The sequence below is a fragment of the Vicugna pacos genome, chromosome 11 (genome assembly GCF_048564905.1).
Source record: "Vicugna pacos chromosome 11, VicPac4, whole genome shotgun sequence".
In the NCBI taxonomy this organism is placed as follows: domain Eukaryota; kingdom Metazoa; phylum Chordata; class Mammalia; order Artiodactyla; family Camelidae; genus Vicugna; species Vicugna pacos.
In genome coordinates this window covers 2,800,723-2,817,682 of record NC_132997.1, presented here as the reverse complement: position 1 = coordinate 2,817,682, position 16,960 = coordinate 2,800,723, and the positions used below count along the sequence as shown (strand labels likewise).

The 16,960-nt window shown below is 42.3% G+C and overlaps 1 protein-coding gene across 2 annotated transcripts in view; it reads right to left on the bottom strand.

Moving 5' to 3' along the window:
* LOC140699569 (trafficking protein particle complex subunit 9-like) overlaps positions 1–16,960 on the bottom strand; it is a 206,355-nt gene that overhangs the window by 58,611 nt on the left and 130,784 nt on the right. The window contains exons 1-2 of one of the 2 annotated variants that reach the window (XM_072972224.1): positions 9,886–9,970; positions 9,494–9,564 (exon numbers count right to left, since the gene is read on the bottom strand). The exons of the other annotated variant lie outside the window; for it this stretch is intronic. Of the exons in view, the coding sequence (XP_072828325.1) occupies positions 9,494–9,541 (48 nt within the window). The 5' untranslated portion in view covers positions 9,542–9,564; positions 9,886–9,970. Of the gene's footprint in view, positions 1–9,493; positions 9,565–9,885; positions 9,971–16,960 lie in introns of those variants that run through there. 2 annotated transcript variants of the gene reach the window in all.

Below are 16,960 nucleotides of genomic sequence, written 5' to 3'. Positions count from 1 at the left end.
TTCACTTTCAGTGATCAATACTTCGGCGTCCTCAGGAGTTGAGATTTTAGGAAAATGCACAGCCTGGGCCCAGACCTCCTATTTAAGCTCGTGACTCTGCCTAGATATCTCAAGGGCACTCCCAACTCAACCTGCAAAGAGCTGACTTCACGGTGCTCCTCCCATAGCCTTCCTGCCCAGGGCCTCTGGTCGGGGGGTAAGGTCTCCCTGCATCTCCCAACTCAGGCCCATTACTCACAGATGTGAATGGACCCCTCCTTCAGGGACCAGATATCCTCAGTCACAGAGTACCACCACCCTAAACTGACCTACCAGATACTCACTGTCACTCACTCAGCACTGACTCTGTGTTGGAGACCACGCTGCACACTGCACAGTGTATCTCTCTGGATCTCCACAACAGTCCTGGGAATTGGGTACATCACTGCTTCAATTGATTAGATAAATTGTTTCAATTCCTTGCGTGTGTCATTCAAACTGACACGGCTACTAAGCCACAACCCTGGGCCTGAAAACCACTTGAAAATTGAACACTGCTACACCTCACAGCCACCCTACTCTGACTCATCACATCACCTCCTGCCAAGCCTTCTAAACTTTTCCAAGCATTCTACAAGACAAATGTGAACTACGAGAGCACCCCACTCTCCTACTTAAAATCTGTCAATGATGGTCCACTGCCCTTAGGAGAAAGCCCCACCGGGCTTGAGCACAGCCTAAGACCCCAGCATCCGCGTTCCCTGCGTGGCCGCGCTGCCTCACCCACCACGCAGCTCTAGACGTGCCGTGTCCAGGACAGGGATGCTGACTCCGCACAACCCAGGGCTTGTCTCACTCGAACAATGATCACATTCTTCAGTGTTCATCTTCTTCATTGCTGACTCTCACAAAAATGTTTTCTCATGATGAATCAATATCTTTTTCCTTACAACTTCCCATCATTGATAATGAGCTCCCCCCAAAAGAGAGAAGACCTAATTCTCAGTCTCCTTATCTGTAAAGTGAGAATAACAAGGAAATATATGAGGTTTTAAGAGAAATAATATTCATGTGAGGCTGAGGGACAATTCCATCATACAGTAAGCACTCAATGTGTGCTTACTTAATATTAGTAAGAATATATTGCATTCTAGCAACCTTCAATCAATGTTTTATGACTTTGTCCAAAAGACTACTGACAAACTGTTGGACGAACCACTTTGAGAAGATCAGCACTAGCGTACTGGGAGAGGTAAGCGCTGACTCCATTTACAGCTGCAGCTACCCAGCACTACAGGGCGGGGGCAGTTTGCTCAAACTCTTACATGTTGCTTGAGCATTTAGTCCTCGTTACAGAATAAAGATAGGTGTTCTTTAGTCAAATCTCCTGAAATATAAATCTTCAAAGATTGATGCAAATTAGGTTTCAAGTACAACACTCTCACTAGAATTTATTTGAAAATTATAGTCTTAGCTACTCCACACATCAAAAGGGCATAATCTTAATGTATCTGACTAAATACACTGAAAGGGTTGTTTAAAAGGAATTAAGAAGAAGCCATTCTGAATAAGCTCTCTGTATCATCTGCACAAAGCCCCACCCATGGGTCTCATTTCTCACTTCCACATAGGTGTTTTCAAGTAGCTTACCTTGGGTCTTGGTTTCTTATAACACGGGGCGTGGAATAGTTGTGGATAGATTTATGTAGCAAATATATACCTAGGGTATTTGCTGTGAAGGAATTCTAGAAATAAGAAGATTGATATATAGTACCACCCATAAGAAACTCAGCCTTTCCATTTACAACAGCATTAAGAATAAAGTGAGAGATACATTTAACAAAAATTTACAAGATTTGTACATTGAACTTTTTGAAGTATTACCAAAATAAATTTTAAAAGATCTACATATATGGAAGACATTCCATTTTCATGGAATGATTGACAATATTTTTAAAAATGTTAAGACTCCTCAAAATGATCTATATATTCAGTGGAATCCCTATCAAAATTCCAGCTAACGTCATTGCAAAAATTGAAAAACTGAACCCAAAATTCATATGGACGTGCAAGGGGCCCAGGACAGCAAAAACAACCTTGAAAAAGAAGAGTAAAGTTGGAGGACTCACTTTAAAGTGTACTAAAATTCTATAGCACTAAGTCAGTATGAAACAGGCATAAGTTTGGATAAATAAATTTAAGAGACACAATAAAAACCCACGGGGAAAACTTTCATTTACAAACAGTTTTCCAACTGGGGGCCAAAAACACTCCATTGAAAGAATAGTCTATTCAACAAATGGTGCAGGGACAGCTGGGTATCTGCAGGCAAAAGAATCAATCTGGAATCTGAACACCCATATTTTATATAACAAATAAAATTAATTCAAAACAGATCACAGACAGAAATGTAAAAATTAAACTTATAAACTTTCTAAAAGAAGACACAGTATAAATCTTTTTGGGCCTAGGATAGGCTTTGGTTTCCTAGATACAAAACCAAGAGCACAAGTGATAGAAGAAAAAAGCAGATAAACTGGACTTCATCAAAATTAAAATCTTTTTATTACAAAGGACATCATCAAGAAAGTGAAATGACAGGGGAAATTGTTATCTCAAGTCAGAGAGGGCGTGCTTAGCAAGAAAAATAAAATAAATCATTTCATCTATCTACCTCCCCCGTAAAGAAATTGTTTTAATGTTTAAAAAAAATATAGCGAAAAGACAGTTTGCAGAATAGAAGAAAAATTTTGCAAAGCATGTATCTAATAAGAGAGTAGTATCCAGGATATATAACGAATGCTTTCAACTGAACAATACAAGGAAATAGACACAATTTTTACATTTACCATGAATTTAAATAGATATACAAACGGCCAATAAGCATATGAAACGATGCTCAGCATCACTAGCAAAATCAAGAACAAAATGAGATCTCATTTTACACCCACTAGGATGGTTATAGCCAAAACATGGACAATAACAAATGTCATTCAGGAGGCAGAGAAACCTCATATGCAGCCAGGGGAAAGGGACAATGGTGCAGCTTCTTTGGAGAAGTCTGGTATTTCCTCAAAAGCTTAGAGTTATATGGCTCAGCAATTCCACTCCTATATGTAGAGTCATCCCTCAATACCCTTGGGTGGTTGGTTTTAGGAACCCCACACCCTGGAAACCATAATCCAAGGATGTTCGAGTCCCTTTACAATCAGCCATCTGGATCCATGTAGTGGAAACTACAGATATGGTGGGCCAAATGTACAGCCAAAAGAATGAAAACATATTCTCATAAAAAATTTCACATCAATATTCATAGCAGTATCATTCAGAGTAGCCAACAATTACTAACAATATCCATCCATCAATGAACGGATAAACAAAATTACCAAGAATAGGCCCACAAATTTTTGGTCATTGAAACTTTGACAAAGGAGGTGACAACATACAATGGAGTAAAGACAGCCTCTTCAGCAAATGGTGTAGGGAAAACTGAACAGCTGCATGTAAATCATTGAAGCTAAACTACTGCCACACAGCATACACAAAAAAGAATTAAAAATGTGTTAAAGACTTAAACATGTAGACAAGACACTATAAACCTCTTAGAAGCAACCATAGGCAAAACATCTGACATACATCTCAGCAATGTTTTCCTAGATCAGTCTACTCAAGCAATAGAAAAACAACCAAAAATATACAAGAGGGATCTAATTAAACTTACAAGCTTTTGCACAGCTATGGAAACAGTAAGCAAAACAAAAAGACAACCAACCTATGGAATGGGAGAAAATATTTGCAATAAATGAAACTGCTAGGGGCTTAATTCCCAGAATATGTAAGCAGCTTTTACAGTTAATATGAAAAAAAACAAACAATCAATTCAAAAATTGGCAGAAGTCCTAAAGAAACATTTCTCCAATGAAGACGTACAAATAGCCAGTAGCCACATGAAAAAATGTTCAATATCATTATCAGAGAAATGCAAATCAAAACTGCAATCAAGTATCACCTCTCACCAGTCAGAATAGGCATCATTCAGAAGTTCACTGACAATAAATACTGGAGAGGCTGCGGAGAATTGGGAACACTCCTACACTGTGGAGGGAATTCAGTTTGGTGGAGCCATTGTGGAAAAGTGTATAGATGTTCCTCTAAAGACAAAAAATTGACCTCCCATATGAACTAGCAATGCCACTCTGGGGCATATATCCAGAAGGAACCCTAATTCAAAAAGACACCTACACCCCAATGTTCACAGCAGCACTATTTACAATAGCAAGACATGGAAACAACCGAAATGTCCACTGAGAGATGACTGGATAAAAAGGTTGTAGCATATTTGTCCAATAGACTACTATTCAGCCATAAAATAATAATAAAATAATGCCATTTGTAGCAACATCAATGGACCTGGAGAATGTCATTCTATGTGAAGTAAGCTATAAAGAGAAAGGAAAATACCATATGAGATTGCTCACATGTGGAATCTAAAAAAAAAAGAAAGAAACAAAAAGATAAACTTATCTACGTAACAGAAACAGACACAGAGTCATAGATACCAAACTATGGTTACCAGAGGGGAGAGGGTGTGGGAAGGAATAAATTGGGAGTTCAAGATTTGCAGATACTGAGTATGTAACAAATAAACAGCAAGTTTATACTGTATAGCACAGGAGAATATATTTAATATCTTATAGTATCTTGTGTTTAAAAAGAGTATGAAAATGAATACAGGTATGTTCCTATTTAACTGAAGTGTTGTGCTGCACACAAGAAACTGACACAAAATTATAAACTGACTAGACTTCAATGAAAATATTTTTAAATAGACCAAAAACGAAAAAAAGGAAAATGATATTATCAAACAAAAAGAATAAAGTACTAATTCAGGCTACAATATCGATGAACCTTGAAACTTTATGCTAAAAAGCCAGACACAAAAAGTCAAATAGTGCCCTTTAAGGTGAACTGTATCTAAGCTTTTATTTTACTACTCCTGTAAATTTTCCGGTGGTTTGAAATCTATCAATATCAAAATAAGATGTATTATACATTAAAAGCTTAAAACGCTTCCTCACAGGAGGGCTTTTATTATTAAATTCAGAAACGCATATAAAGCTCTTGGAAAAACACTTTGAACCTCCACACACAATCACTGCTGTCACTGCCACTCAGAGGGTGGTGCCAGCACTGATGAGAGCTGCCTCCACTCTCTCCCCTGCAGAAAGGAGTGAAGGCCTGAGCTCTGACAGGCAGGGTGAGCGTGAACCTGGGTCAGACACAGCCATGTCCCAGGCTCTGCGTTACCCAACTTTCTTATAAAAACTGCAACATGAAATGTAAACATGCTAGAGGGATGTATCTTACAACACAGGGAATACAGACAATGTTTTACAGTAACTATAAATGGAGCATCTATTGTACACCTGAAACTAATATCATATTTTAAATCAGCTATATCTTTCTAAAAAATTAAAAAATATTTCTAAAATGTTATCACTTTAATATTCAATTCGGTTTTTAAGTAACTACTAAATAGCTTAGAATGTATAAAAGCATTTAATTGTGCTGTTTGTTTACATATTTATTCACATTCAGCCTCTTGCTAAAGAGAATTTAAACAGTTCTTTTAAAAACAGCTTAACAACCTTAACAACAAAAAGGCAAACCTGAGAGTGAAGAGAAAATGGAGATTCAATACTTAAATGAAACCAGGGGGAGATAAACTCATAAAAATGGATTCCATGAAGTCAGAGCAAGTGTTAAAGGCTGACTAGAAATTCAGCTGTAGGATTCTTGGCAGCTAAACCAAAAAGAAAAGATGATGGGGCGGGTGGTAGAGCGTGTGCTTAGCGTGCACGGGGTCCTGGGTTCAAGCCCCAGGGCTTCCACTAACACATAAATACATCTAATTACCTGCCCCCATAAAAGATCACCAAAGAAAAGAAAAAGAGAAATTTCTTTCCCAAAAAACCCTGATATTAAATTTGGATTAAATACTTAAAAAAAGCAAAAAAGAAAAATAGAAAAGATAAGTGACACTGTGAAGGAAAACCACAGCTGGTCTAACAAGTTAAGTCACAAATCTAAGTGTGATAAGTGTCGGTTTAGTGATGTAAGTTTTGCTGGGCTACCTGGTAAATCTGAAGTTTAGTGTCAGTTTACTGGGCTAAGAAGCTAACCCGAAAATCCAAGGTCAACATTTGTCAGTAACGGGATCTGTTCCAAATTGATAAGCTTCAGTGTACTGATTCCTTGCTTTTTGTTGTTTGAGCCTTATTGGCTAATAGCCCCATACTTGTAATTAATCCTATAAAACCTCATGTGCACATCTTGGAGGTGCTCAGAGCTTTGGAAAAGAAACCTCTCTGAGCCTGCCAGCGTAATAAATCTCAGTACTCCAACCCTCTGTGTGATTCTTGTTTCTTGGCTGGCCTGTTGTTTCCATAACAACACAAGGGATAATGCCCGTGAGATAAATCTGGGGAGGCTGCTGGCAGATCCCCATGTCTCACGTGAGAAAATCTGAAACATCCTTCTCACCACTCAGAGTCATCATAAGCCCACCCCACACTTCCCGCCCTTAAATGCAGGAGCACGGTTAGGGCCCAGCCTTTACTGTCTTTGTGTCATCACAGTGATACAGGATGGAAGGGGGAAGAGCACAGCCATTCAAGGAAGGCCACAGCAATTGACATCAAAATGGTGAAGCATTCAACCCCCAAAAGGCCTTGAGGCTCAGGATGAAGAGATTTAACTTCTAGCAGATCTTGAGATTCAGTAAACACCCATTGTAATAGTAACGTGGTGAATAACATGCCCCAGGCAACATGGCAGTCCCAATGATAGCCACAAAAGGTCAAAGGGTGGGAAAAGGCTAACTCCCAGGAAATCCCAGCCCCTTGCCCTAAGGCTGGTCCTTCTACTTATTAGCATATGAAACCACCAAGCCCAAGAAAACAAGCAACACAGCGCCACCTCGCGGTCACCACTCTCTTTCCCTCTTTGGTGAAGGCCCACACTCTGTCTGTGCAGTGTGTACCTACTTCTAATCTGAGCATCCAACCCCCACACCTCGTGAAGTTTCTCTTGCCTGTCAATGTATCTCTCTGAATAAATATACCTTTACTCAACACTGGCTTGCTCTTGAATTCTTTACTGCATGAAGTCAAGGAACAAAATCTGGTGGGGCACATCCCAGGGACTCAACAAAGGCCTGGGACACAGCCCTTCTCATGCCCAACGTTTTTTTATTCTTCTATCAACAGGACTGGTCTGTGAAGGGAGGTCTGAGACCCCAGCTAAGGGACAGAAGCAGCCTCCAGGGCTCCAGCTTGCAGGCAGCCTCTCCCCCAGCATGGGTCTTGGAGTCTGCCCTGTTCTCTGTGTTTCTCTGTTGTGCTGACTCCCCAGCCATACAGCGTACTCCTAGGCCTGTCCCCACAAAACCCTTCTCTCCAAAATACAAGCACATCATGTCACAATCCTCTTGTTCAACAAGGAAATGTACAGCCCACTTTTTTTCCTCCCCAATAAAGTACCCAACTGTCCTCGCTCCCATCACACCACTCTTTTCTTAGTGAGAACTCTGCACTCGCCACACCCCATCCTGAACACAGGTGCCTTGCTGGCTATGACCGAGATGTTTCTTTCTCACACAGCCTGCGTCCTTTCACTTTCCCCTTGTTACCTTAAAAAAGCCTTTCCTGAGTCACTCACCCCTCTGATTCTGAACTAACAAAGTGCTGAGGTTGCAGTCACTATGTGCATAACTCCCAGGTTTTGGCTATGTTTCCTTCGCAAGATCTTCATTACGGAGCTGCATCAAGAAGTTTAAAGAGGCTATTCTTACATCTGAGTGGAGGAGCCTGCAAAAAATTTACATGGCTTTGAAGAGAGAGTTAACCAGGGACAGAGAAGTCACGGGACCTAGTCAAAAGTTTCATGAGGCAAAATGTTCTCCCAAGGCTCAGAGTGGCTTCTGAACATGGAGTCGGCAGGAAGGAGGTGACAGGCAGTGATTAGGGTGGGTGATACAGGGTACGCTCCCCCAGCCGGGAAAGAATAGGTTTTTTTCTAGTTTTCCAAACAATTTCTTACTGCCTTTTTTCCCTTATTACCGCATACCATTTCCTACGAATTAAGCATATCAATGTAAGTCATTTGTGGCACTTGGGAGAAGCTACACGATGCCATTCACAGGGCCGGGACATGACAGCCACACCAGTCAAGGTTGAAAGACCAGTGGGAATATTTCCATGGTAATCACGGGCATGCAGCAAACTCCCCAGCTTCAATGACCTCCTCTCAAAGTTGGCGCCAATAAAGCTACCAGTCAAAATGCGTGATGATTATGGCCAACATCTGTTTATTAGTTAAGTGCCCGAGACAGCTGTCGCTTAATGGGGAATGAGTAAGATCAACGAGGCCCTGTCTATCTGGCCACACGCGCCCTGCCTTCCTGCCTTGGTGCAGCAGCAGAGTTTGTTAAGCTGAGATGAACGCCCCCAGAGCAGCCCGACGGGAAAGCTCCCAGCTCTGCAGGGCGAGACGTGTTCCTTTCCTTCTCAGGGCTGATCACAGTTTGCTGTCGTCTGTTTTTATGTTTATCCCTTTTGTAACTGCCTCTCCTCCGGAGATTTTGCTCAAGCAGCACGGGGCCAGTTGTGTCTTGCGGCCTGCCGGATATTTTGGGCAGGGAAACAGCCGAGCCCACATCTGGCTCTGGTGCTGAACGGAGAAGGCACAAGGCCCAGGGGCCCATGCTGAACCGAGGCCCCTGCACCCAAAATTATGGTCTGACTTTGGGCAAATTACATAGTCTTTTTTACCCTGAGATTCCTCATCTGTCTATGAAAATAACTGCCCATGGAACACAGAGTTACAAGTATTAAAGGAAATCACCAAATTCACAACCTAGCCAAGGGGCTACCAGTGCATCCTCAACAGATAAATACTGCCTTTACGGCTCTGACACACGCCAAGCTTGGTGGCCGCACAAAGTGTAAACTGCTAAGTGCCAGTGTGTTAAGTGTTTCATGTGTGCTATAATACCCTTTAGAACTTACAACAATCCCAGGAAGTAACGAATATTATCATGCCCATTTCACAGATTCACCAAAAGGTTAAGAGTGGTTACATTCTAGTCCAAGGCGCTATGGTGAGGTAATGGCGATTTCAACGTGAATATGGCCCCAGGCCTCGGCTCCATCTCTGTCCCATCCACCTGAACACTTGCCTATGAAATCCACCTGTCCAATACCCAAGTTTGAAGCCGGCCAGCTCTTAAATGCAATGTGTGCCACCGTTTGTCTATGTTCCTTAATTACCATAAACAGTTCTCAGAAAGCACTTCAGAAAGGAAAGATGGACTCACGTCCCTGCCCACAAAGAAGAGGAATTCTGCCTTGCCTTCTCCTGTAACATGCAGAAACCCTTCCCATTCACCACCGAATCCTTTTGTATGCTTCCTCCGTGTTCATGTTTGCACACGGCTTATAAAAGTAGAAGTTACCTGCAGTAATTCCATCTCGGTTCCTTTCCAAGGTTCCAGATTATCCATAATCAGGGTAATATCATAATTTTCTGTGAACGAAAATACTACAATGTGAATGAAAATACTGCAACCATGTCACTAAACAAAGAATGCTGAAAACAAGTCATCAGCGACTGCTGCCGCACCCCAGTGAAAACAGGCCTGCAGCCACTCACAACGGTGCCCTCTGAGCAGACTCAGAATAAGAAAGGACAGATTACTGGCCCTAGATAGCTAGGTGCTTGTCTAAAGAATATATTCAGTGAGCCCAAATGTTGGCTTCCTCCCATATATTGAAAAGCACTAAATTCTTGAACTTGAGATACCTGGCTTTCTTTAGATAACAAGCAATGTTTTATTGTTCTAACTACCTGGTCTTTGTTGTAAAGCTCCTATATAATCCCAGCTTCTCCCCTACTCTTGGGAGCAGTCCCTCAGAGTGTTCCGAGAGGCGGTCATCCTGGCTCGAGTCCTCCTGACAAATAAAACATAACTCTTAACATTCAGGCTGCACGTTTATTTCAATCAAGTCCCAGAATAGACACAACTCATCAATTCTGTAATGGGACACACTGGATCAGGAACCAAAAGAGTGTAGTAGTCCAGAAGAACTACGGCTCCCTCTTTCTTTCTGTCATTATACAATCCCACCAGAACTCATTACTATGCTGTCTGCTCCTCTGGCAACCAAACTCAGAGAAGAGTGAACTCAGCAGAGCACCATGCTGGGGAGAACCCCCCGCAGCAGCACTGCAGGCTGCCTGCCCTCCCGCACGCTCTGCCGACCGCTAGTGTCCTCCGTGGAGACCAGGTCAAAAGAGCTGTTCCCAACAACTGCAAAGTCCCACATATTAAATAAAAACATTTTATTTTATACGATATGTTACGTATATACCCATCTCTGAAAACAGCTTTGCCAGAAGCCCAAACCTTCAATATTTATATGCAAAGGCAAACCTGGTCCCCAAGGGAAAACAAGTCTTAAGACGACGCTAAGGCCTCCAAAGTCCTCTCCACGACAATGAACCAAACTGCCTGCAGGTCTGCAGCTGCAGGAGGCTACATGTCTGCTTTTAAAGCAGCCCCTTCCTGCCCTCGTGTGCTACAATGCCCTTTTATGCCCTCCCATCGCAGGGCAAGAGCAGCCGCTGCAGAAACTTGCAGGGGCCTCAGAGCCAGGGATTATGCCCAGGTCACACTGCAAACCTACTGCCCGCCTCACAGCCCCCAGCCAGCAGGTCACCTGGAAGTCACAGCAAGTGCCCCAATCCAGAAGTCTCTTCATTTGCCAGCACAACTGATCACTGGTCTCCAACCTTCGTCAGTTTTGCACAAAACAGCACTTTCTACTGTGAAGCGGGTGGTTTTCGCTTCTGTGCCCCATCCTTACTGGAAACGTTAAGGGAAACCAAAAGGCCTCTTCTCAACCCTTTTCTGATGACACCCTCCCACCCACAATACTCATATGCTCAAGAGTTTGGATCCACGTGATTTTGTTTCCCTTATGCTAAGTGGCTCAAAACACTGCGGGATTTTTCTCCTTTGAGTGTATTAGCACTCAGTTTCTCGGCTTTAATCTGTTTTTGTCTCTCTCTTCAGTGTCCCTAGCAGTTGCCACCTCTTACTCCCTTCAGCAGCCTCCCTCCCAACATCTATTCTAGGGAATCAGCTGTGATGAGGGGCCCGGGGGCAGTCACAGAAGATGCAACTAAGGCACAGAGAGGCTACATAATTTGCCCAAGAAATCACCTTGAGCCACCAACAGAGTGTGTCACGTCCCTCTATTTAAAAGTTATGCTAAGCAAGTTAACTTTTTGTAGATTATGTTTATAAACAGATGAGAAATCAAAATACATACAAGGACACACATGAACTCTAAGATGTTCATTAACTCCACTGTTTTGTTTCAATTTGTTTTATTTCTATTAAAAAATTGAGAACCCCTGCAGCCTATATAGCAAAATGTTACTGGGTTTTAAATCCAGAATATAAAGGGGTTATGTCATTACTCAATCTTATATGTATGTTCAGAAGACAAAATGATTTGAAAGTCTCTCTCCCCGCCCCCTACTCACTACTGGCTCTCACCAGAGCTCCCAGATCACACATCTAATACCTTTTCACATTACCCACAGCTGAACTCATCAGTTTTCCCCCAGAACTCCCTCTGCAGCTTTCCGTCCTCAGAACACAGCAGGACCATTATTTAACTCATTAATCCACCCAGAAACCTGGGCCTTACTCCATCCTACCTTCACAGACAGCATTGATCCTTTCATTTTAACCATCAAAACATGCCTTCAATCTGTTCGCTTTTACCCACTGACTGTCCTACCGCTCAAGTGGAAGCCACCAACACTGCCCACCTGGACTCACGAGTCTCCCAAGTGGCCCCACAGCCACTCTTCCCTACATTAGACAAATGGGATTGTGTCACTCCCACGCTTTTTGGAATCTTCAGACCCAATTTTCTTAGAAGAAACTTCAATTCCTTCACCTGGTGAAGGTCTTTGCCATGAAACTGTCAGCTCAGGGAGGGCAGGACCCGCCCTCTCCCCTTGGCCCCGCCCTCTGGCAGAGCTTCAGCTTGGGAGGACCTGCTGAGCTAAATCAGCCTGTATTATAAACCTGGTCTTGAGTTCTTAGCAAACAACTTCACTTATCCATACAAATCCAACGTAGATTAGAAAAATTTTAGATGTTGAGCTAGACAATTGATTTGGGGATTTTGCACTGGCAACCTGCAAGTATATGTTCTGATGATTGTGTCTTGTTAAAACCACACAGAGATTAAAGGAGTATTTGTGGAATGTCTTCGGAGTAAAAGGGACTGTACTTTTACAGATTTTATGTTTTATTACATGAACAACCAGGACAGGGTCACAAATGGAAACGCCTCACAAGTGACAGAAGACAGGTGAGACGCATATAGCAACAGGTCACAAAGATGGTAAGAGCAAAGTTGTTTATCCAACCCCCGAAAAAATTCCTCCAAGAACAGAAAACTCACAATTTTGAAAATAAAGTTCTATCATCTAAAGAAAGAAAATAAATAATCCTCTTCATCAGGGTTTCTAGATCTGACTGCAGAGTTATTAGCAGGCCTTACTGAATCCTAGCACAGAAAAATCAGATGGACTAGTGGTGAGTAAGTTCCAGGAAAACGGCAGTAATTCCTCCACTTGAAAGAGGACACACACTCACTTGTTGAAGGTGACTGTAAACCGCATTCTGCAGAAATTCAGAAGATTCAGACACCGCTTCTACATGGTGATGACACGGAAGGACGGCTTGGATGCATGCTTCTAACTGAGTCACCGGCATTCTTACACAGCAGGGTGAAACGGAGGCCCTCAGCCAAGAGCACAGATGTTCCTGTCATGTATCCCAGATCGTGCCTCGGGGACTCAGTAGTCCTGTAGCAGTGCGGCCCCAGGCGAGGACCCGCAGCATGGCCCACGCAAGCAGGAGGGGCACTGTGCTTGAGAAATCCCATCCCCGATGGGGGCAAGACGGGCTGGTGGGGTTGTGTGAACCTATAAATGCTCATAGAAATAAACCTGCATACATTCACGTGATAGAATTAACTGTAGCAGGCTATTTAACAAAATTTCAATTATCAGTGTTAATTTTACCATTCCTTTCCTCTTGTCCCCTGCACTCTGAGACAGGCTTAGGCTCTCTCACACATGCAGCTCTGATGCAATAGTTGTGAATTTATTTTACTTTGCTACAAGTGTTTTCGCTCCCAGTGTCGCTGTGATTGTCGTCTCTTAACACAGTCAGATATCTTCCTGGATCTCTCCCTGTGTTCCTTGCTCCTGCTTCTCAGATCCTGAGATAAAGAACAGGTGAAGGCATATGACTGGGAATGTCAATGAGGACTTGATCAAAGTCCTCAGTGACCCCCTAGGTGAGTGCTGCCCACCCCTTACCTTCGATTCTCAAGGTTCTGCCCAGAGTGACATCCAGACAGGAGAGATTCCTGGGCCCAATTAAGAGCTGTGTGGCTTGGGTGCGGGGAAAGGTGCAGGAGCTGGTTCCGTAGCCAGTCACTTCCATATCTCTGCTACTCTCTCTCCCGAGGCCCCGCTGCCAAGCCCCCAGGCTCCCTGATCTTCTGTCCTTCTCTTCTACTCTAATTCAAGCCCTTTTCCTCTTCCTTTATTCCCTGATTATCCCCAGCTGGAGTGATTTTCCCATCACAAAATCTGAAAAATTTTCCTGCAGCTGAAAAACAGGTCTCCAGAGGTCAATGCCCATGTGGTGGTTCCTGAAGAGAGCCCCTGGTTAGGGGGACCCTCACCAACACTCACGGGGCATCAGACATGTTGCAGGGTCGACCACCCCCAACAAGAGTTTTCTGTGACCCCAAAGCACGCACAGCATCCCTGCTCACTAAAGTGTAGTTTTAGTCCTTTATTAAGAAGCAAAAATTTAAAAATTGCTCATGTTTCTTACTAAAATTATTTATGAGGTAGAAAAATTAATTCTAATAGAAAAGAACAAATTTCACTCCATGTTAGATGTGTTCGTCTGACTTTAAATCTGTACCTTGTTTTCTAGGCTCAGACTTGATGTTTTTGCACCTTTTGTAAAAGAATGTTGCCTTTAGCCTGAAATACCCAGGAGGGCCTATTCTCCGGGCTCTGATCTTTAAGGATATTAGCTCTTCTACACTTATGTACAGATGGCAAGTTGCAAAATAGAGAATAACCTTTCTTTTCTTTGGAGGTTATACGGGGGCACCATAATTTGACCCACATGGACAGCTGCAGGAACAAAGGATTCCAAGGAGAAACAATTCGTACAGCAAGAAGTTTGCAACAACCAGCCACATCCCCGCCGCTTTTTAGTATAAAAGGAGACTGAATTCTGCTTTGGGGAAGAGAGTTCTACTGGATATCAATATGCCATTTTCTGGGTCTGCCAGATTTTCAAATAAAGTCACTATTCCTTACTCCAACATCTCATCTCCCGATTTATTGGCCTGTCATGCAGCAAGCAGAACGAGTTTGGACTTGGTAACAAAGTGACTGCATTAGAGGTAGTATGTCTCCACTGTTTCCTCATTTCTAGAATGTCACAACCTATCAGTTTTATATGCTGTTTAACAACACGAACAAAAAACCTATTATACGGAACTGATTCCAAGAAATAAAATTATTTCTACTCCTTCAAACATTTTTTTCTTTTTCTTTTGTTTTGTTATGCTTATTGAAAAGAAAATAAAAGTCAAATCATTTTATTTCACGTATTTTTTAAAGCTACATATTGTAAGTACTACAAAGATATTTAAATTGCAATAAAAATTGTTTATATATTAGTAGAAAGATATATACACAATCAATGCAGATTAGGAAAGGAGTAGATATTTACTAAAAATCCACTGCACATCCAGTCTTTTACAAGCATATCCTGGAATATAAACTCTATTACCCCGGAGTCCCCCACCCCCATTCTCACTGCGGAGTCCCTTAGTAATCAACTACCAAGGCACCAGCATAGAACCATGCAATCACTATTTTAGGTATAAATGAGAGTATTAGCTCATTCAATTCTAAAACAGAAACCTTAAAATAAATACTGAACTTATTTACAGATAATCAAATTTGGACACAAAAAAGTACAGTTTCTCTCCCAAGACACAAAGATAATAATTGGTAAAGGCAAGATTTGAACTCATCTGCCTGATTCTAAAAGCTAAGGTGGAAATCCCCTTTGACTTTGGAGGTACAGCAGCACAACCTATCACCCTATCTTTGTTCAGATCGAGCTTTAGACAGCCTGAGACAGCACCCCATTCCTATGGAACTCGAGGGCAAACAATAACAATAAGGATTTTATATTCAGTATTTTCTTAAGTCTCAATTATATAAAGTGTCAGCAGATCAGCAGAAAACTCTGGGAAATATGAGTGGCTCCAGAGCTTTTTGCTGATAAGAAACTCATTCTATCAGGACAGAGTGACCTTCCCATGAGAGGCCTCATGGACATAAACTAAAGGCAGCTGAGCAATGAAAACTAGCAAGAACATGGAACTCAAGCAAGAAGGATGCCTGCCATCCCCTGCCCAGTTGCCTCTTCACCCACGTGGACAAGATGGCAGAAGATCCAGGTTCTTGTCCAAGTGACAACAAAATGGATTCTCACCCATGAAATGTTATGACTCTATGCTGTCTTAAGTCCTTTACAACTAAAATATGATGACACCAATATCTCAGCAGAATGTCTATGTCTCCACTTTCTCTCTTCTATTAGGAGACTATATCTATGGCTACAAAGCCGAAATTCAATTAAAAACACCATGCACGAAGCCTGGTGAACGTCTGTGTAAGAGACATTGTTCTCACGCTCAGTGAGTGAAAACTCAGAAAAAGTGGTCCTTCTCCCTCTGCAAGTGGGAGGTAGCCTGATTGTGTGTGTGTGTGTGTGTGCGTGCACACGTGTGTGTGTGTAAATCAAATACAACTTATTCTGGGATGTGCACAGTTTTTTTTATGTTATTATTATTTCGTGAGAATGAGCCTACCTTTAAATTAATTTGAATCTATTATTCTGAGAGAGTCTCAGGCTCTTTTGGTGGAGGATGGGAAAGGGGAAAGGAAAGGAGGAAAGAAGTAAATGAAGCAAAGCTGTAAGAGTACTGCTAGGGAAAGGCAAGACATTAATTTTGTTCCTACTTGCATCACACACAAATTAGGGACTGGCTTTCCCCCATGTCTTGTCAAGCACTGAGTTGCAGAAGAACAGGCAACCGCCCTTTTCTCACTGAGATTGTGACTGTACGTGACATCTTATAGACACAAATTATTTAACCTGATCAAACACTCTAGCAGCAGGATGTAATTCTCCTACTTTGAGAGACAAGGAAACAGGAAGTGAAAGAGGGTATATAGCTTGACCAAAGTCAGAGGACAAGTAAACTAAAGAGGATGAATTCAAACTCAGATCTGAAGGCAGAGTCTGATCTTCCCACTACTAGGGCTGGAAAATCCTTAACACATAGGGTCCCCAGCTCCTCTGCATTGTTCCTGGCACCAAGCATTTCCCATGGCGATGGTCTCCAGTTCTCAGAAACAGCGCTCTGTGCAGCCAATAACCTCCATTCGACCTTGATCATCTACCTGCCACGCCCACCAGGCTTCACCATACAGGCAGGAAAGCTGGCTTTCAAGTGCATACAAAGCCACCCCTGGTCTAACCTGGACTCTTCAGCAGCTTTTCCAACGTAAAGGCAGCCATGAAAGTGCTCACAGTTTGTACATGAGCCACACTACCTCTCTCCATCTGTCTCCCCACCTATACTACTTAGCTATGACCATTTTGAGAATCTTGGAAACAAATTTTTAAAAACAGAAAAGAAAGGATTCTGTAACAAGTACTTAATACTTACAATTTTAAATGAGAAGTTACAAAGTGAGTATTTGCAAACTGAATCTGCCT